A 22,246-nucleotide genomic window follows, 5' to 3' on the forward strand; every position below is an offset into this window, starting at 1 on the left:
GAAATAGATATGGAAGTAAAGATTTCCTACAAGAGGTACTCACATACTGACAATCTTGTTTAAGTAACCAAAGAACTGACCAACTAGAAGAACCCCTTTCACAACCGCCACAACCACCAATTGTAGTTGGTGGGCAAAACAATGCACATAAAAAGCATAAGGGTTGTCGGTCAATACCAATGTTTTTAAACCATGTAGCTCCCCACGCATATTAGAGGCACCATCATATCCTTGACCTCTTAAGCTAGACATGGACAAATCATGTTTCACAAACATAGCATCTAGATATCTTTTCAAAGAAGTCGATGTAGTATCAAGGACATGCTCAACACCAAGCAATCTTTCCATGATCTCTCCTTTTTGGTTCACAAACCTAAAGCAATAACATATGAGAATTGTGAGAGTATGATATTTGAGTTGTGGGAGTATGAGAAAGAATTGTGAGAGTATGATATTTGAGTTGTGGGAGTATGAGAAAGAATTGTGAGAGTATGACTAACCTCACCATCACAGCCATTTGCTCTTTAACTGATACATCACGAGACTCGTCAACAAGTAGAGAGAAACAAGCATTTCCGAGCTCACTCATAATGACATGTGTAATCTCTTTTGCACATGCTTGCACTATATCTTTTTGGATATCACGAGATGTTAATTGACAATTGCCAGGAGCATTCTCATTGACCACATCAGCTACATCCTTGCATCTTGCACCATACCAATCCAACATCTCACGGAAATTGCCCTTGTTCAAGGAAATGCTAGACTCGTCATGCCCACGAAAAGCTAGACCTTGGTCAAGTAGAAATCTGACAACACCCACAACAGCCCTCAAACGAATCTCATATTCAATATGCGATTTTTCTTCATGACAAACAAGAGCATATGCAACACTTTGCTTTTTATTTTTGAAATCTTCGCAATTATTTCTTGCATTGTTGTGAAAGCTCGTTGGTCCACCTACATGACCCCTGAAATTTTCCGATGCTTTCTTCCAATTTGTAAACCCCGACTTTGTGAAAACATCCGATCCAAAGTAGTTACCATTGTTTGAAGATTTGAAAAGAAAACAATGAAAACAAAGTGCAGCATTCTTCTCCACACTATACTCTAACCAATCATACTTGCTATACCATGCATATAGAAATGATCGCCTATCCGAATTTTTGGGATAACTATGACCAACTAAACGATTACGACCTCTCGACAAATGTGCCCATCAAATTTTATCTCTAATTTCAGGGGTACCAAATGACTTAATTGGTCTCCGAATTCCGGGATCGGGAACCACATTTGCTAGATCAAAGATTTCCGGAACATTTGCCTACAACAATGAAAATAAAACAAACTATGGGGAAACAAACTAGACAAATATGTATCAAAACTCAAGAAAAATGGGGGAGTTTGAACCTTTGTGCGTGCTCTCTTGCGTGCTTCTTCTTCTGCTGCCTCAGCGGCCTCCCCTTCTTCAATCAAGGCAGCCAGGTCAGCCTCGTCGCTGGAGTCCATCGAAGGCGGCCGCCCGATCAAGCAGAGATGAGGGAGAGCGCAGCGACGCCCAGTGATGCAGCGCCGTGGTGCCTGGAGAGGGGCGGGGGGTGAGCAGAGGATAACCGACCGTGCGTGGCGGCGGTCAGGGACGGCCGGACGGACGGCCGTGGGCTGCGGTCGGGAACGGGGCGTGCATGCGAGTGGCGGGATCGAGCGAGGGCGCCGGTGTGCGGGAGCGAGCGAGGGCGCCAGGATCGAGCGACGGCGGCGGCGTGCGGGAGCGAGCGAGGCGACAACGTTGGGGATTAGGTCGAGGACTCGGGGGATCGGGGCGTCTGTGCGGGGCAGGGAGAGAGCTATGCGATTTTTCCCCCCAAAAACTGAGCCGGGTCGGTTGCCCATGCTCGACCCGGCGTTGGCTCCGCCAATGCTTGGATATATGACAACCACATAAACTTGGCTTTTCAAAGAAAAATCACAGCTGAAATGGAAGTTCCAGAGTCACTACGGCGTCTAGTTCTAGTAGCACGATGGTAGCAACCGTGCCGTTAATCCCGGAATTATTTTGCTTGCATGAATGCCAATAGGCATGTCTTTTCCACGCTAAGATTGGCGGTGACATAGCCAAGTGCAGCGAACAAAGGAGTTACTGTAGAAAATGTCACTTTAATTAAGGAAAACGCTTTCCATCAGCCCACCGACAACCCTACAAAAATCGGTCGTTCCATCTCTGTGGAGAGAAGACACGCAACACGCACGTGGCTGGGTCCCACTGATCCTTATCCTAACGCAGCAAGCCCCCGCTCCTCCACCGGCCCGACGCCCCAGCTGCCCTCCCGGCCAGCCCGCCACCCCTGCTCCACCGCCGGCGAGCGCGCCGCGCCCTGCTCCTCCGCCGGCGAGCGCGCCGCGCCTGCTCCTCCGCCGGTAAGTGCGCCGCCCCTGCTCCTCCGTCGGCGAGCACCTCCTGCTCCTCTCTGCGATTGCCGCCTTGCTCTCCATCCAGATGCGCCCTACCGCTCCCCCGAGGAGCGCGCTCTACGCCTGTTCTTCGCCGGCAGCTCTTTGCAGCGCCCTGACCACCGGGAATCACTGTGGTGAGGTCGACGCCGATATGCTGTCTCCGGTGCCAGGTACCGGTGGAGATGGCCAAGGACGCGTGGGGCGCGGCAACTTTTTTTTGTTGTTTTTGTTGTTAATTATTGTTATAAATATATTAGTAATTTGTTGTAAATATATTATTGGCATGAGAGCTATTTTTGTTAAAATTGTTGCCCCTATTGTTGTAAACACCCAAATTAGTTGTTGTTCTTGTGAATTAATGTGGGAAATATATTGTCAATTTGTTGTAAACATGAGAATTGTTGTTTTTCAAAATTGTTGCCGGGTATTGTTGTAAACACCCAAATTAGTTGTTGTTTTTCTTGTAAATTAATGTGGGAAATATATTGTCAATTTGTTGTAAACATGAGAATTGTTGTTTTTAAAAATGTTGCTGCCTATTGTTGTAAACACCCAAATTAATTATTGTTTTTGTTGTTAATTAATATTGTAAATATGTTGCAGATTTGTTGTAAATATATGGCATGTGAACTGTTGTGAACACCCAAATAAAAAATAGTTTGTTGTTAATTTATTGTTGTAAATATATTGATGATTTGTTGTAAATATATATTTTGGCACAAAATATTATTGGTGCTGGAGCTCTTGCTTTTTGTTGGATTACTTTTGTTGTAAACATCCAACGATAGCACATGGTTTTTAGTTGATTTTTATCCACCGGGTGTGTTGGGTGTTCAGTGAGAGGAAAAAGGAGACTTTGGTTCTACACACAGGAAAGTGACAGTAACTTTCGTTCTGGCAAGAGGAAGAAAAGCGACGTGCCTGGACAGAAGCATCCTATAGCACGCGGGGCCCATCCAACGGCGGGCGGGGCAACCGATTTTTAGCCCCAAATCAGCCGCCCGACGCGTAGCGCGTCCCTTTAATTAAGGGAAACGCTTTGGATCCGGCGACCGATCGCGCACCAGCGATCGGTCGTCCGGCCTCGCTCCCGCGCCGGTTTAATGGGCCTTCTTTTTTTCGGCCCAACAATGGTTTCGGTGCAAAACACATAAGTGGGATGATGAACTATTTGTTGTAAACAATCCGTAATTTTTGTAGGATTTGTTGTTAACAATTGTTGTAAAGAGACAACTTTTTTTGATGCTAATAACAAAGTGATTTTTTATTTTGTTGTAACCATTTGTGACTTTGGATAAAATAGCAGGTGATTTTTGTTATAATTCTATCTGTAGCAAATTAAATAGTCTGTGGTTTTTGTGGATGATGTTTACGACTTTTGTTGTAAACACCCAAATTATTTGTGGCCTGTGTTGCTAATTATTTTTGTAAATATTTTACTGGTTTGTTCTAAAGATATTTATGGAATGAAAGCAGACTTTTATTGTAAACATCTAAATAAAATAATGTTGGTTTTTGTTATTAATTATTGTTGTAAGTATGTTTCCGATTTGTTGTAAGGATATTATTGCATGGAAACTGACTATTATTGTAAACACCCAAATAAAAAATATTGTTTTTGTTGTTAATTATTATTGTAAATATATTGATAATTTGTTGTACATATATGTGAAGATTTACTGTGAAAATTTTGTTGTAATACTTTTTATTTTTTGTACACAAAGCGGCGGGTTTTTGTTGCTATACTAAACAGCGGGTTTTGTTGTAAATATTTGAAAATTTGGGGGCAAAGGGAAACACATGTTCGGTTTACACTGATAGGCTTAGGACCGCGGGTTGATTTTCCAAAAACCAGGGGGCGAAATGCAAAAACGTTTGCTACTGCTATTTTTGGCCGGTAGATCGCGATCCAACGGCCGGGACAGCAACCGATTTCAGCAGGCTACGTCGGCCGACCGACGCTGAACGCTGCCCTTTAATTAATCTTCAGGCAGAACGTTGCAGATTGCAAACTTTGGCAGGCAATTGCGGATCAACAGGCCCATAACTGGCATAGCACAATGGGCCGATCATACGAAGGCCCAAGGTAGCCTGCCCATCCTCAAACCTACTACAGCTTACGAAAAGTTTCATCGGAGATCATAGTTCACAGAGCACCTGACCAATCCTTCCTGTAAAAAAAACAACGCTTCTGGACTTCTGGTCGGGCTCAACCCGCCGCCCAGCACACCGCACGGCGTCGTGAACAGCCTCCCACCTCGTCGGCGGCTCCCCCTGATCCCCCTCCCGATCGCCACTCCCCGCCCTCCGAGCTCGCGGGCCGCGGCAGCCATGTACCGCATCGCCGGCAGCCACCTCCGCCGCGCTCTCAAGGTACCCCGCGGCTAACCCTCAGCGTTCGCCAGACCAACCAGCCGATGCAGGCATGATGTTTGATGTGGGTGTTCTATTGGTTGTTCCTCGATTAGATAATAAGAGATACTTGAGTAACTTCGACTATCAGCCTATCAGTTGATTTCAACATGGATTTAGACAACTTCGTGAGGTGGTGTAAACACCCTGCTTATTTAATTCACAGCCGAATCAGAACAGCAATCTGCAGGATGTGATTTTTGGTGTTGGGGCTACAATTTGTGTCAGGCTAGGTTGCACTGATACGTGCTCTGGGTCCAGTCAAAATGCAAGAACGTGATCTGGTCTTTATGCTGTGAATATGTGATACACAAACACAAAAATAAAACTGGTGCATTCAATTTCACGAATCTGTGATACTATATAAAATGCCTAAAACACTCTCAATGATAAAACCACATATTATTTAATTGTATACAGCTGGGCTATTTTTTGGTAATTATATTTACTTCGTCATTGATAACCTAAGGTTAGTATGGTCAAGATATCTGACCAGTCCTCCCTCTTACATGAACCTCTGACTAATTTGGTGCGCCTCTCAGTTAATTGGGTCCAACAGATTTGCATTATTGACGCCTCCATCTGCCTCTCATAGAATCGCACATGTGCTTAACCATCTCACACAACCAAGTGTCAGAACTCAGAAGTCCTAACCACACATGAATGTGCGTAGACACTGGCAAAGAATTGCCACTCAGAGACATCATGATGGAATGACTGACGAGAAGGCAGTTGCTACCTGTGATTCGGCATGCATCTCTTCATGCAAGAAACTGCGCCCTCTTCAATGACTATATAATTAGTACCGATGAAAGACAATTCCCATCTCATCTCATTTCATAATCCATTCTGACATTACACAGCTGTTCACATTGTTCGCTCCAGTTGATGAACATCAATGTTTTGTAACACATCCAATATAAGAACACATGAGTAGGTTTATCCCTTTCTTAACAGGGCCCAAACCTGTCTAAACAACGTGGCCCTGTGTCTCTTCTTCTTTAGTGTACTTCCTCACACATCACACTGTAAGGTCGATACTTAGAACATCGACGGCTATACTTTAGTTGAGACTCAAGGGAAATACATATGTTACTGGGCACATTTTGTTCTTGTAAATTTACATATGGTGGATTTTGGTTTGCAATTTGGTCGTCTTCAGTTTCTAATGTATTTTGCACACAAGTTTGTTTCATGTTACCTGATGTTCTTGCCACCACACAATTTATTTTGTTTTTGTGTTTGCAGCAACATGGCTCTAGCAGGTTTGCTAGTACAAGTGTTGTGAAGCAGTCTTCTGGTGGTTTATTTGGTTGGCTTCTTGGGGGGAAGCCAACCCAGCTTCCTACTCTTGATGTCCCTCTCCCAGGCATCACCCTTCCTCCAGCACTTCCAGACTTTGTAGAGCCAGCTAAGACAAAAGTTACCACTCTCCCTAATGGCATCAAAATTGCTTCAGAAACATCAATGGTATTACTTTCTGCCTGCAGATGTTTCACCGTGTTCGCAATTTTTCACATTTGCATGGAAGTAACCTATATGGACTTAAGTGCAGAATCCAGCTACAACAGTGGGATTGTATATTGATTGTGGTTCTATGTATGAAACACCTGAGTCATCTGGAGCATCACATTTACTTGAGAGGATGGCATTCAAGAGCACCACGAATAGGAGTCATTTGCGGCTAGTACGTGAGGTAGAATCCATTGGAGGGAATGTCTCCGCGTCAGCTTGTCGCGAACAAATGTCCTATACCTATGATGCATTCAAGGCCTATGTACCCGAAATGGTTGAAGTGCTTATTGATAGTGTGAGGAATCCAGTATTTTTTGATTGGGAGATTAAAGAGCAGGTATGCTGTCAGCTAAAGCTAGCGCTCCAGGTTTACCTTTCATTGTATTAATGTTTTGTTCTCTTACAGCTGCAGAAGATCAAAGCTGAAATAGCCGAAGTTTCTAATAATCCTCAAGGTTTACTTGTAGAGGCACTCCATTCTGCTGCCTATTCTGGGGCACTGGCAAAGCCTCTGATGGCACCAGAATCTGCTATACATAGATTGGACAGTAGCATTCTTAAGGAATTCATTTTTGTAAGAATTATCAACCTGTTCTCTTATACTGTTATTTAGTTCAAAAGGCAATCCTTGACATTTGCATGTATTGAGTCATTTAGGAAAACTACACAGCGCCCAGGATGATCCTTGCGGCATCAGGAGTTGAGCATGACGTGTTAGTCTCAGTTGCTGAGCCACTTTTGTCCGACCTTCCTGGTGTGAAGCGTCCAGAAGAGCCAAAATCAGTTTACGTGGGAGGAGACTATCGATGTCAAGCGGACTCTCAAGTGAGCTATTGCTGTTTTTCTTTATTCCGTGCCATTTCTTAACGAGGATGTATATATGATTTACTTCAATAGTTCTAACTTCTTTTCTCTCGTGGATAGGACACACATGTTGCTCTTGCCTTTGAAGTGCCAGGTGGATGGTATGAAGAGAAAACAGCTGTAGTTGTTACTGTCCTTCAGGTATCGTTGCCGTTGGCAAACATTTAAGCGTTTTGTTATTTACCAACAAAACTCTAGAGTAGAGCAGTTTCCTTTCTTTATGGTTCTCTGGTTTACTGATTATTAGGATTGCATATTAGTTGCTAACTATGTCCAATTTCCATTGTAATAACAAGTTAATAACTACTGCACTATATGGACAATTTGATGCTTATCCAGATGCTCATGGGGGGAGGTGGTTCTTTCTCTGCTGGCGGTCCTGGGAAGGGCATGCATTCTCGACTATGTATGTTCTCCCTTCCAATTATGCATCCCTGCCAATGATTTGAAATTGATTGTACTCATGTTGCTTTATCAACAGATCTCAGGATATTGAACCACTACCATCAGATTGAATCATTCTCTGCGTTCAACAGTATATACAATCATTCTGGTCTTTTTGGAATTCTTGCGACAACTGTAAGCATCTTCAGCCATAAATCCCTTTCATTTTTATTTATGAAATTGAAGATGTAAAAAAAAAACTCCATGCTGTCTTGTATCCTTTGGAAATAATTATTTTTTGTGCATAGCTAAGTTGGTCTCTTTTACTGGGCTAACTGATATATCGGTAATTAGTCTTACTTGAAACAACACAAGGCAAAGAAACTTATTACTCATATCTCATATAGGAAAAATTGGTTCCAAGCAGTTAAAGCCATTTCTAGCCAACTTAGAGGCAAAAGTAACTTGAGTAGGGAAAGAGTGAAAACACTCGATGCTTTCGTAGCAATAACCAAAGCAAACTCTTGATGGTTTGTAATATATTCTCTGCATACAAAGAGGGCATGTAACCTGCCCTAATTTCAGCCGTTTGGCATGTCTGTGTCCATGTTACCTTCATTCCACCATATCACTATTTCATCTACCATTTTGTACCGCTATTTTCACTTTCTACTTTAACTAGGACACAAACCATGTAAAAAATGTGTAAATGTTCAGTAAAGACTTGCCTAGACTCCATTTTATATCCCTTCTTTAGTTTGCTTGTCCTCACAGTGCTGCGAAATGGACAAATGATTGGATGAACGCAATCTAGTTTCACACTTACGCACGGATTCCAGCATTTCATTACTTACATTTGCTGTTATATAGTTGTATCTAATATGCTTTTATGTCCTGCGATAATTGTCAGAACCCAGATTTTGCCTCAAAGGCTGTGGATTTGGCAGTAGGAGAACTTCTTGAAATTGCTACTCCTGGAAACGGTTTGCATCTTATTTTGCATCATGAGCCGTTAGGAATCATCCATCTAGAACTATGAATTGGCCACTCATTGATCTTTCCGCTTGGCTTTGTTTTTTTACTTAGTTACACAAGAAGAGCTTGATCGAGCTAAACAGGCGACGAAGTCTGCAGTTTTGATGAACTTGGAATCAAGAGTATGCATTCCTAACTCTTAACTGAATCTTTCATGCATACTTTTAATTCTGTATCCATCTTTGTCCCAAAAGAGGCCTTCAACTCTAGTACACCATTACTTTTTCTTCTTCTTCTAATTATGTGTATGGAAATTATATAAAATGTCATGTTAAGGGAATTCTGTTGTGATCTGCTAATATCATTTCAGGTGACAAGTCTTAAAAGTTTTGTGTTTATTAAGTCTAAAATTTTGACTGCACATTCTAAAATATGTCTAGTAGGATTGGAAGAAGTATTATATTTTTGATAAGTAGTCTTATTCATCTCAGGCTGTAGCATGTGAAGACATCGGGAGACAGATTTTGACTTATGGTGAAAGGTATGGCTACAGAAGCATTGGCAACTTCGCTATAGCTGTCATTCCCCACTGTTGATCTTCCCCATGCACTAGCCATATATTCAGTATTGCCTCTGTTCCAAAATTTAAGACGTTTTGGTAGCCTATTTTAGCCTACCAAAACATCTTATATTAAGGAATGGAGGTAGTATCATTTTTATCATATGGGAGATACTATAGTTTATCTTGACCAAACTAGTTAACTACTACTACCTCCATACCGGATTAATGGGCAATTACGCACTTCGAGAAACAAGTTTGACTACTAATTTGGTCAATAAAATATAAGATATACATCACAAAAATTATATTATTGAAAACATTTTTTGAATACGAATCCAACGGTATAATTTTTGTGGCATATATCTCATATTTTGTTGACCAAATTTATAGTTAAACTTGTTTCTCGAAATGCGTAATTGCCCATTAATCCGGTATGGAGGTAGTACTTATTACTGTGACTTGACCATTGCTTATGTGTGTTGCCTTGTCTTCTGTTTTAGCCTTTAATACTCCCTCCGTCCCAAAGTAGTATTCCCTCCGTCCCAAAATGTAAGGCGTCTAAGGATTAGTCACAATGTTTTTAAAGTTTGACCAAATTTATACACAAAAATATAAACGTTTTCAATACTGAATCAATATCAATATATTCACCACAAAGTAATTTTCTTAATATATTCATTTGATATTGTAACTGTAAATATTTTTTTCTAAATATTTGGTCAAAGTTAGTAAGATTTGACTTTTATCAAATTTTGGGATGGAGGGAGTATTTCATAACATCTTTGTACTTGTGTAAAAATTGCAGTCTCATTTTGGGGAAAGAGTTTTCCAAATTATATGTTTTTTTCATGGGAAGAGTGAACATGCTTATAATTTTTGGAACTCGGATATATGTGCTTACTTTGGTACATGAAATATATGTGAATTTTGAAAGTTGAATTTATAATTTTCCTATATATAGGCTCAATAGTTGATTGATTAGGCTCTCGGCTGAAATGAAACTAAAAAGTCATGTACTGCAGAATTGGGTGTGCCCTTATGGAATAAATCTACAATTAACCATGAATTGACAACAATTTTTTTAGTGCAAATTTGTTTGAATTAGTCCGGAATTGGGTGAAATTGGCTTTGGTGTACCAAGTTTGAGGTGGCCGTAGAGGCTGAATGAGCTGGAACCGTATGCAGTTTTCTTTGGCAGAGTTGGGATAAGTCTTATTGGACCATCTGGAACATTTTTAGATTTTTCATATTGTTAGTACCTACATACCATATCTTGTGAAGTTGTCCTGTAGTGTATACTGAGCTAAATGAGCCGCACATCACAATATTGAAATCATAATATCAGTCCTCGGGGTGTTGGTAAGTTAGTCTAGCTAGAAATCAAAAGACATTAATGCAAGCTATGGATCATTTTTTTTTTTACAAATAAACATGTCTACCATCTTCTAGTTGCTACATACATGGTTTTTGGGTTGCTGTATAGTCGTCGAGTCGTTTTCCAAAAATCACGGCGACTCGTGACTATACATCGACTTATGGCGGCTATACAGCGTGTTTCGTCGATTATACACTGAGTCGCAGCGTTGGCGACTCACTTTTGAGTCGCGATTCAAAAACCTTGGTTACATGTCGACTTTATTTGAGATTTTTTTTTGTCTGTTAACAAGTTGAGAATTCCCATTTCACTAAGGAGAACATAGAGGCAGCAAATAAAATTAATGATTCTGATTAGAAAAAAAAGAATGAACATCAAGCGTTATAGTACGACTTTGAATACTAAGAAAGCAAGTCTGCATTTACATATATGATTAAATATCACCGTCTTGCTATGGTAATCTTGATGCAAAAAACATTGCATGCGAGCATTGCCTGCAATTTTCTATTATCTAGCCAGCACTAGATCACTACTAGTGTGGCAATAAAGTACAGTTTCAGCCTTTTCCCCTTGGTTTTGAATCCGGTGATTCTACTTTCATGACACTACAGGAAACCCATCGAGCACTTCTTGAAGGATCTTGAAGCAATCACTTTGAATGACATTTCTTCAACCGCTAAGAGCATTATTTCTTCACCCCTGACAATGGCATCGTGGGGCGATGGTATGTTGTGTTACTAAGCATACTGTTTTTTGAATTTGTTTTTCCAATAAAATTGTGCAGTATTGTTTCAACTGTAATCCTGTGGCTTACTAAAAATATTTGTTTTGCAGTTATTCATGTCCCAAGCTACGAGTCTGTTAGTCGAAAATTTCACTCAAAGTGAGCAAAATTATATTGCGTAGTTTCCGCATGACATGTTCCTGCTGTATTAGATGTGTAGAACTGTACATGTGTAACTCTTCTGGCAATAGCCCTAACTACAGAATCTACCGAATAAATCTTCTTTCACTTAATTTTTCTTGGATATTTCTTACGGGGATAGCATTTTCACCGCTTCAAGTTTTAGTACATCAAATGAGCCACACCATTCACCCAAGACAATATTCAGCACCCACCCGTTACTGGATTCATCTAGTTGGATGCACATGAAGCTGAAAGTACATACATCTACTAAAAGTTGGTACATCAGCTCTTTATCCTAGTTTTTTTTTGGTTGCCTTGAACAATATGTAACACCTTAGATCAAATAGATAACAAGTTCTAGAATATATGTAGACATGTGCGTCTATTTACTAAAATCCTATATTTGAAGACAATGTTTTATTTCTTAAAGAAATCCTTATAAAATGGCTCGTCCGCTCATCTCAGTCTGGACGAGAAGAATATACCCCCGCTTTCAGTACCCTGTACCAACGTCTAGAAGGATGCTTCCGTGTCGTGTCTGACTCTGTTCTCGACTTCTTCACACAGTAACTTCCTGATTCCAGAAGCTGGACCCTCGTCCATACATCTTTCCGTTTCTGCCCCATGAATTAGACTCTGCGGTGTGAGCTGTACCCCCAGGTACAACGAATGGAGCCACACGACCGAATCTAGTCAAGCAATTTGCCATCGTCTCGCCACCTGTGCAACCTAAAGTCCAAATTACAAAATTTATGATCTGCTTGTTTCAGTCTACGGTCAGTTGGTCGCATAAAAACATGCGTCATGAATAGTCAGTTTTTGAGAAAATAGAACCTTTTTTCTTCCATTGAGAAAATAGAACCTTTTTTCTTCCATTAAAAATATAAGCAATTTTGGAAACCTGGTACTCCCTTCGCCCACAAATAAGCAGACGTTTGAACGTGACTTAAATCAAATTGTATTAAGTTTGACCAACTCCTTAGAAAAACTTACCTCCCCGGTTCAAAATAGTTGCACAAAAATAAATGTATCTAGACATGTTTAGTATGTGAATACGGACAGGGTGTTTCTACACCCGGGTGCATATGCACCCTTTATTTGAAATTCATATTAAACATATTTACAAACATCAAAAAATACGAATAAAAATGCCTCGTGTATACCTTCACATGTTACATGCTCACAAAGTTGTTTCAGCAAAAACCGATATGTTTTGTGCCCTGCGCAAAAAAGACAAATTTTTGGTGCTAAAATAGTCTATTTTGCGAGATGTTATTTGTCTTTTTTACACAGGGTACGATAATTATCGGGTTTATGTGAAACTTTACGTGCACACATAAAACATGTCGCTCTGCATGCTAATTTTTTCCCCTAAATTTTTATATTTTTGAAATATGGTTTGTACATACCGGGTGCATATGCACCCGGGATCAGTTTTGGTTTTCCGTTTTTGATACTTATTTTAAATCAAAGGGAGCAACAACATTTATGACACTAAATTAATATCACAAATTTCATCTTAACATGCACTCCAGTTATATAGTAATTTTATGTCATATATGTGTTATTTTTATATAAAAAATTAGTTAAATTTGAAATATTTGATATAAAAAATGTACACTTATTTTTTTTTGCTTTGAGGGAAAAAATGTACGCTTATTCATGGACACAATTATAGTTGAAAGGAGCATAACAAAACAGCGAGCAACCACCAATCGACGCGCCCACTCGTGAGCTCCAGCAACCGCGCCACCCCTGGTATGGTGATACCAATGCGGTCGGCATATACCACATCGCCGACGCTGCGCAAGCTATGCAGGAGTCCATATGCTGCGGACCGACGCGAGCGTATATTTGTTTGTTTAGGTTGCTCACCACATACACCATGTGGTACGCGAGTGTATATTTGACGCTTGCCCTTGATCTGTCTAATGAAGTGTAGTGCAGGATCACATCAAGGGAAAAAGAAAGATGTGCAGCAGCATCACTTCAATGCTTAAACAACAACAAAAAATTATCCAACTGATCATTTATCGAAAGAATCGATTGAAAATGCTCAACTAGGAATAAAAGAGGTGGGCGGTGCTCGCTTTATTCCAGGAGCAAACGGAAAGGAACTTCTCTACAGATGCCAGATATTATTGGGTTAAGTTAAACCCACTGTCAACCAGTGGTTGAATACAACCGTCAACTTGTAAAATAAAAAAGGAAAAGGAAAAAAGTTTAGCTACTCCCTCCGTCTCGGTTTAAGGGGTGCACGTAATTTAAGAAATTAGTTTGACCATTATTTTGGTCAAAAAATATGAAATATATGTCACAAAAATTGTATCACTGGAAATGATATAGATTTTGTAGACAAAAAGTTATATTTTGTTGACCAAATCAATGGTCAAAGTTTGTCTTAAACTGCGTGTGTGTCTGTTAAACTGAGACGGAGAGAGTACAAAACTCTGCAACAATGTAATACACACCTTGGAATAGACTAAGGCCCTCAAAGTTCCTATTTAGGAATAGACTAAATGCAAGGTCAAAAGTGGACACAACACCTTCTTCTGGCTCGACGGATGGATCCTACCTGAATTTCAAGTTGGGGTCCAAAACAGACTGAGGAATAGACTAACCGGGGCGACTACCGTCGAGCTTGCCTCTCTGTTGTCCCTCTTGCAGGTCATTCAACTATCCTAGGAAAATGACGATAGAACCATGATCGATGGGAAGAAGTTCACAAAAAAAGCAGCATATCTAGCCCTTCAAGACAATCATAGTGAGGACACCACCGCAACAATATGGAACTCCAGGGGGGTGTGTCAAGATCTTCGGCTGGCTTGTTCAGCTGGACAAAATCAATACCCGGAAGAATCTACACCGCAAGAGCATCCTGGACACACCATTCTTCCCTAGATGCCCACAGATCGTTGAGGATAGATATCATCTCTTCTTTGGCTGTCCAGCAGCACAGACAATCTGGCACAAAATTGGGATTCTACCCATCAGCAAGTTTGACAAGACATATGGCGATCACCACGCACGCCGAATCTACCACACTCTGCATGGCCAATAGTCGTCCTCACCATTCTTTGGAAAATTTGGGATGCAAGGAACGATCTCATCTTTCGAGACCAAGTAATGACCTATCTCTCTGGCTATACCATTTCAAAAACCCCTCCCTCAAAGAGGACGCCGCGTCATGGCGAGACCACCTCTCCGCATGTAATTTATGTGACCTAAAACAGATTTGAGTGCAATGAAATTCAGGTAGGGATTCTGTCTCTCCGAGGTGATTTTTAAAGAAAGGCCATCCCGGTTAAACATAGGGACTATTTCCTAGCACTTGACGCATGACACCCTATCACTCGGGCGGGGCCCAACCACATGCTTCCCCATTATACCATCGTTCCCATCATCTCTCTCATCCTCTCCACCTGTAACGGGTTGGAGACAACCTTCATACACTTATACTCGTGTAACGGGTTTCTCTTTTTTTCCTAACACAATCTACGTGCACTGTAGTTTGTGCTGGAAAATATCTAAAAAAGGTACAGATCTAGTAAGCGCTAATGCTTGTCGACTGAAACCGGCATAATTTGCCTATTTAGACAGGAATGCTTTACTTATTAGATCTGACTAATCTGGCATACTAAGATCATAATTTCATATGTATAAAAAATATGGTGGAAAATAGCATCCAAAAGAAATGTTGTATAAGGTGCATCTTTTCAAGTGATAAGGGACTACTCGACAAGAAATCGGCATACTTGTGGTTGGTTTTGGCAACAAAAAATAATGTTGTATGGTTTTCAATCAATACATACCAATTGTTAAATTTAGAGTGTGACAATTGGACTATATCCATCATAATGTTAAGTGATTATTTTTAGAGAGATCTTCAACTTGATATGTAGAGTCAAGTTTGCTTCTGTTGGAGTTCCGTTGGCCAAGTTTATAATGGTCTATTGGTTTCAAGCAAAATTTAGGGCACGTAAATTTATACTTTTAATTTTATTTTCTCACTCGATGCAACGCACGGGCAAATTTCCTAGTAAATTGTGAAAAAATTAATTTTCGACCGTCCCCACGGATAGCTGTAAAATAGCACCGCCGACATAAATAAGTGCCGCATAAGCTAAAAAAAACAACACAATTTATTTTATCGTCCCGGAGTTCACAGCCTGCGTAGCCGGAGCCTTCTTCTTTTCCTTCCTTGCCAGCCCAGTCTCTTTCCCCTTCTCCACGCTTCGCTTCCCTTCGCTCCTCTCCTCTCCTCGCCCAATTTTTTAAACCTCAATCTGACCACCTCCCTCGTCGGCTTCCGACTTCCGATCAGAGACCCACACCTGGGAGTTTCTCTAATGGCGTCCCACATCATCCTGCCCAAGGAGGAGGAGGAGGAGCAGCAGGAGGCGGGGCGGGGCGCGGCGGCGGAGGCGGACCGCGGCCCGCCGGAGACGCGCGGGTACCGGCACATGGAGACGGCGCCGAAGCCGCTCCCGTTCTCGGCCACGTGCGTGCGGATCTCCCGCGACTCCTACCCCAACCTCCGCGCGCTCCGCAACGCCTCCGCCATGAACCTCCCCGACGACGACGCCGCATACATCAAGCTCGACGAGGGCGACTACGGCTACGTCCTCGACGACGTCCAGCACCTCACCGACTACCTCCCCGAACTCCCCGTGAGCGCCGACACCACCCCTGCTCTCTCGTTTGCTCCGGTTACCGGATTCCGCCGAAATTTCTAGAAAATGCGTTGTTGCTTGTCCTGGGTAGGGGGTGATTTTCGTTTTGGATGCGCGAATCTCGAATCTCGGTTATCCTTTTTCTTTGGTTCTGCCATTTACGCTGAGTTTTTTTTATTATTGATTATGCTGAGCTTCACATTGACTAGTTACGGATTTAGGTGCTTCCTTTTATTTTCCAAGTTTTTGGGTACTATTTTGTCGGTAGCTTATGCTGTCAGCTGCGACTGCGTGAGATCCATTCTGTCGATTGCGTATGCGTGAGTTGTTACTGTGTGAGATCCATTCCCGGACACTTGCAAATTGGAGTATAGCTTTATTTTTCTAGGGGAAAATGGAGTAAAACTTCACTTTACAAATATTCGATTGCCCTTTCCCCTTCTCCTGTAGAACAGCTGCATATGCAAATTTTGGGGATCCAGCAATTTATTTATCTATTATTGGATTCAATGACGTGTTGAAATGAAGTGTCTGGTTTTTCAAGGTGAGATTCATGAGGATCATCCTGACGGTTTCCTTGTTTAATCTTCCTGCAGACTTTTCCTAACCCATTGCAAGATCACCCTGCCTATTCAACCGTCAAGTAAGGATTTTCCATCAGTTTTCCGTTGTTACCATCATCTACGCTGAACCTCTTTGTCATGCTCATTGAAAAATCTGTTTACCTGAATAAATGCTCCGTTCACCTATTTCCCAGGCAGTATTTCGTCAATGCGGATGACACTGTACCTGAAAAGGTAAGAAAAGTCAGAATTGCTGGTTCGGTACATTTATGTATTTAAGGTGGTAATTGGTGAAATGACATGTTATTTGTGCCACACCAGGTGGTTATTCAGAAGAACAGCCAACGTGGGGTTCATTTCCGCCGTGCTGGGCCTCGTCAGAGGGTATGATGCCTTAGATATGCGCCTATATCATTTGCTTGCAATTCATAATCTACATATGTCTTGACATACATTCCGTACCTTTTCAGGTCTACTTCGAGCCAGAAGATGTGAAAGCATGCATTGTAACGTGTGGAGGCCTTTGCCCTGGGCTTAATACTGTCATTAGAGAGTTGGTTTGTGGCTTATCACATATGTACAATGTCAGTGATATCTTCGCAATTCAGGTTTGTGCTGTTCTATGTGATGTAAAGTTGTAAACTGCAAATGTATGTTGACTTCTTTTCACTTCATCTGGTCCATGTCGTATTTTGTGTGTTCAAATTGTCACTTGCTCTTGATCCTTGACCTTTTAAACTCTTCCTGGAACTTAATAGACATTTTTATTTGAATTTCATGCCACTGTAGAAGCAAAGAAATCCCTGTAATTTTACTTTGCATTTGCTAAGAAATCATTTCTACTGTATTACACGTATAATAACTGCATGTTTTGCGATTTGTGAATTTCATCATATGATACGAGTACAGATTTTGTACGATTGCACTCGTAACTAGTGGGAACTTTGTGAGTAGTTTTCTCATGAAGATAAGTAAAGCATTATAGTGCATTGGTAAAACCAAATTTTGAATTGTAACTATCAAACCTATGCATGCTTCTTTAAATTCAAAACAATTCTATGCATGGTTCATTTCTATTATTTATAACATGTTTAACCGATCTCTTAGAATGGATACAAAGGCTTCTATTCGAGCAATTATCTTCCCATGACACCAAAAAGTGTTAATGATATCCACAAAAGGGGTGGTACAGTTCTTGGAAGTTCACGTGGTGGTCATGATACCAACAAGATTGTAGACAACATTCAAGATCGTGGAATTAATCAGGTATTTAATTGGTGTAAACTGTAAAGTGTTTTTATGTGACCCCCTTATTTTTCGAAGTTAAGAAAAATACCCGTGTTTAACTTATCTAGGTTTACATTATTGGAGGAGATGGAACTCAGAAGGGAGCATATGAGATATTCAAGGTAATCACTATCATGAGAATGTCCGCTACAATACTCTGCATCGGCACATACTACTTCAGCACCCTCTGTTCAAGTGTATTCTACAGGGACTCAGCAATACTGCTTCTTTTTATTTAATGACCAAATATATATAATTATAATTTTTTTGGGAAAATATCGTCAGATTTGTTGCTGGGATGTTTAAAATTTTGATTCAGTTTTGTAACTTCTGGAATTGTTGACAGGAAATTCGGAGACGTGGTCTAAAAGTTGCTGTTGCTGGTATCCCCAAGACAATTGATAATGATATAGCGGTAATATATGATTACTTGCTTTTCTACAGCAAAGATGCTTTTACTGTATATTGTTTATTTGGGAGATGAATTGATACTGATTATTGCCATACATTAATTTTAGGTTATAGACAAGTCCTTCGGTTTTGATACCGCTGTGGAAGAGGCCCAACGCGCCATTGATGCCGCTCATGTGGAAGCATCAAGTGCTGAGAACGGCATAGGCTTGGTGAAGCTGATGGGTCGCTATAGTGGTAAGTTCCTAGCTCATCCAATATGGATAGTTGCTGCTACTGACTACTGAGTTCTTGAATGATTTGCCCCCTTGTCCTTGGTGCTTATTCTTTGGGGGGTAAAATGCACGCCAAAAAGGAGTCACCTTATCTTTCACTTATCTGCTCTGATTAATTGAAATAACTTCTACAAATTGTTCATTTCTTGTGTACTGACTGAAAATCACTTATCCTTTCTTTCAAATCATAATGAATTTGTCCTATCGCAAAGAAAAAGCATAATGAATTTTTCCTGTTTTTTTTTGCGGGAGATTTTTATTTTTATTTTTTAGCTATTGCCTTGTGCAGTCCTTAGTCCTCACTGTGGTGATTCCTTGCTATGCAGGGTTTATTGCAATGTATGCTACTCTGGCAAGCAGAGATGTGGTAAGTTACTGCCTTCTATGCGTGTCTGAACTATTTGAATCAGCATTCAGTAGTTTCTTTTCTTTAATCTTTATATTCTTCATTATTTCCTACTTCTTAGTTACATGCATCACCAATGTTCGGATTTTTCACTCTTGTCCATAATTATTGTGATTATTTGTTGGATAATGATGATTTCTTTATATGTTCTGCAGGACTGCTGCTTAATTCCAGAATCCCCATTTTATTTGGAAGGCAAGGGTGGACTTTTCGAGTATATAGAGAAGAGGCTGAAGGAGAACAACCACATGGTCATTGTTGTGGCTGAGGGAGCAGGACAGGATCTCATTGCCAAAAGTATACCTGTAGCAGATCAGCTAGATGCATCTGGAAATAAGCTGCTTCTTGATGTTGGTCTTTGGTTAACTCACAAGATTAAGGTGCCCATCAATTCTTTGCTAACACGAGTTTACATGAGATCGTTATTAATCTTCGGTTTCACCTTTCGTTGATATGCTACTTTGCCTGTACTCTTTGCATTCATATTTTCGAATGACACTGGAACTGCTAGAATGTGCACTAATGGATGTGTCGTTCAAAGATGGCTATGTGAAATATGAAGTATTTTTTGAGGTTACGCAACACCCGCACTTTCTAAAAGCAGTGTTGTATGTTTGTACTTCACTACTAGTTAAGTAACATAAATTAGTGCATCTAAATATATACGTCTAATTTCAATTTAATATGGTCTTAATATCTCGGCGAACCTTCATGTTTACCATTGTTGTTCCCATTCATATGATTACTAGGATGCTGATAGCAAAGTATCTCGGTGAACTTTTATATTTGTCATTGTTGGTCTCAGTCTATAGATTACTAGGATAGTGATATCAATATAGTCATTTTTTTCAGGATCTCACTTGGTAATTCTGTAATACATCATTCATTATTTTGTGTAGGATTATTGCAAGAGCAAAAAGATGGAGATGACTATTAAATACATAGGTAACAATCTTATGTCCTTCTCTTCATGGAATTGTACTCTGGTATATTGTTTTGTGCAATGTGACAACGGCAGCCTGTTATTTCTACTGACAGATCCAACCTACATGATCCGTGCCATTCCAAGCAATGCTTCGGACAATGTCTACTGCACTCTGCTGGCACACAGTGCTATTCATGGTGCAATGGCAGGATATAGCTTCACAGTGGGAATGGTCAACGGCAGGCATGCCTACATACCATTTCATGTAAGTGTAACTTTTGTATGCCTTTTTTTTAGAGCAATCAGCAGGAGCACTGCCTTCTCGGGGGATATGCCCTTACACCCTTACTTTGAGAATGGGAGTAGTATGAGACTTCCGCTTCGCGGTGGAAAATTGGGGTATTTGCTTTCAGGCCACCAGCATTTGCCATGGAAGTCGTATTTTGCGTCACGTTTTTCTTTTGACATACCCAGATTGTCAACTTGAGCGAGAGCTAGGCAGCAGAAGTGACCTTGAACCATGCAATTGTCATAGTTGGTAGCGTAGTCCAAACGAATAGTATAATTTAGTCGCAGTGCCTTCCATTTAGCTGAGATCTGCAACTCAAAAAGGACTAGTCAAAACTCACAATGCCTTGCCATTGTTTCAACTTTGCTTGCACGTAGCTGCATTAAGTTGGCAGACCTTGGATTGAAGCTCACTTCAGAATTCCTCATCTTTGTTCTCTCTAAGAGCGTCAGGGTGGATGATACAAGTGGAAAGAATTTTTTGGGAGATTCTCAATTTAAGATTATTTTGCCAGGAACATAATGTTCAGATGATTCTTCACCTCTGATGCACACTGAATATTTCCTTTTAACATTAGAGTGACTTTGAGTTTCTTTGGACAACAGAGGGTAACATCAACGCGGAACAAGGTTAAGATAACCGACAGGATGTGGGCAAGGCTGCTGTCTTCAACAAACCAGCCAAGCTTCCTGAGCGAGGAGGATATCGAGGAGGCCAGAGAGGCCGATAGGCTGGCCAACAGGCCACCTTTGCCGGCGGGCACCAGCGAGCATACGAAGAAGCACTCCACGTCACTATTGGCAAATGGTGAGAAATAGTACGATCATAATTTGGGCATTTTTCCGATGATTCTTGTTGTGTACAGTGGTAACTGTGGTCTGAGCCCGTCATTTACTGAGTTTTGTTCTCCTTAGCATCTCCATGTTGACACGAATATTGTTGATGTAGAAGTAATAAACATACGGTACTATGGTATTTGCATCAGACGTGTGTAGGGTGAAGTTGCTTGTGGTGGACATCAATCTGCCACAGTTGTCACTTTCTTAAAGCAACGTTTTTCCCAATTCTTCAAATACAGTCGTTTTGAGAGATGGTGCCGCGGAAACGCCTGCATGTTGTGCGGCAGCTACAAGTCTTTGCATATATATTCCTGCTTCTATGATTTAATAAAGCTGGCTGTTTCCCTCAAAAAAAGAAAAGAAAAAGAGAAGCAACCATCGACGTACATTACGTTTATGCATCTCTGACCTGTGATGGCGATGTCACGGGACGTAGCTCGATCGTGTGGACATGCTATTTTTTCTCTTTCAAACTCAGGCGCGGGAGTGTGAGATCAGCCTCGAGTTTGAGACACCAAACTGCAATCTCCTAGTAGTATCTTTTTTATTCTGTTGAAGATCGGGCGCTTCGCGAGTTCACTGTCATTGTTGGCTGCCAACTGTTTCTACAATCTCATACCTGTACGTTTTCATGCAAGAAGGCTCCGGCGACGCCCGTCACGCCCCCGCGTTTCTGCTGCTACACCAGCCTGTCACCGTCTTCACCGCCGTTACGCTTCCTGCACCACCGTCATCCTTGACAAATGGCATGGAGAGCGTGATAACACTCGACTCCGACGACGATAGTGACGCAACTGGACCTCCGGAAGAAACGCCGGAACGGGAGACCGAATCACGGCAGGAGGCCGACGAAACCGAGCTAACACGGCAGGAGGCCGACAGGGCTGACCTAACACGGCAGGAGGAGAAGCCTGAGCAGCCGGAGACGCCAGAGCACGGCGCACATGCAGACGAGACGGCGACACAGGCGGCGCAGGATGTCGACGCGTTCAAGCCTGACGACGGCTGCGCTACGCCGCCGCCGCCGCCGGCGCACGACTCAGAGGTCTCCGACGATAACAGGAGCAGCCCACACAGGGAGAAACCGAAGCCGCCGGCGGGCGCGAGCGACAAGCGGCCGGACGTGGCAG

General features: G+C 41.5%; 2 protein-coding genes across 2 annotated transcripts; both read left to right on the top strand.

Annotated features, from left to right (window-relative positions):
* Positions 1-4,618: 4,618 nt before the first annotated feature.
* Positions 4,619-11,558, top strand: LOC127343785 (mitochondrial-processing peptidase subunit alpha). The gene is made up of 13 exons (XM_051369970.2): positions 4,619-4,827; positions 6,115-6,336; positions 6,422-6,718; positions 6,788-6,955; positions 7,039-7,206; positions 7,306-7,386; positions 7,585-7,651; positions 7,727-7,824; positions 8,540-8,612; positions 8,716-8,786; positions 9,096-9,145; positions 11,153-11,265; positions 11,376-11,558. The coding sequence occupies exons 1-13, from the start codon at positions 4,786-4,788 to the stop codon at positions 11,426-11,428; spliced, it is 1,503 nt and encodes a 500-aa protein (XP_051225930.1). The 5' UTR covers positions 4,619-4,785; the 3' UTR covers positions 11,429-11,558.
* A 4,078-nt stretch (positions 11,559-15,636) lies between these two features.
* On the top strand, positions 15,637-21,261 carry LOC127343784 (ATP-dependent 6-phosphofructokinase 6-like). The gene is made up of 14 exons (XM_071828423.1): positions 15,637-16,118; positions 16,718-16,764; positions 16,879-16,918; positions 17,006-17,068; positions 17,155-17,292; positions 17,792-17,950; positions 18,040-18,093; positions 18,318-18,386; positions 18,490-18,619; positions 18,984-19,024; positions 19,219-19,443; positions 19,963-20,008; positions 20,102-20,253; positions 20,883-21,261. The coding sequence occupies exons 1-14, from the start codon at positions 15,798-15,800 to the stop codon at positions 21,093-21,095; spliced, it is 1,698 nt and encodes a 565-aa protein (XP_071684524.1). The 5' UTR covers positions 15,637-15,797; the 3' UTR covers positions 21,096-21,261.
* The last annotated feature ends 985 nt before the right edge of the window (positions 21,262-22,246 follow it).

Source organism: Lolium perenne, chromosome 3 (assembly GCF_019359855.2).
Source record: "Lolium perenne isolate Kyuss_39 chromosome 3, Kyuss_2.0, whole genome shotgun sequence".
NCBI classification, from domain to species: domain Eukaryota; kingdom Viridiplantae; phylum Streptophyta; class Magnoliopsida; order Poales; family Poaceae; genus Lolium; species Lolium perenne.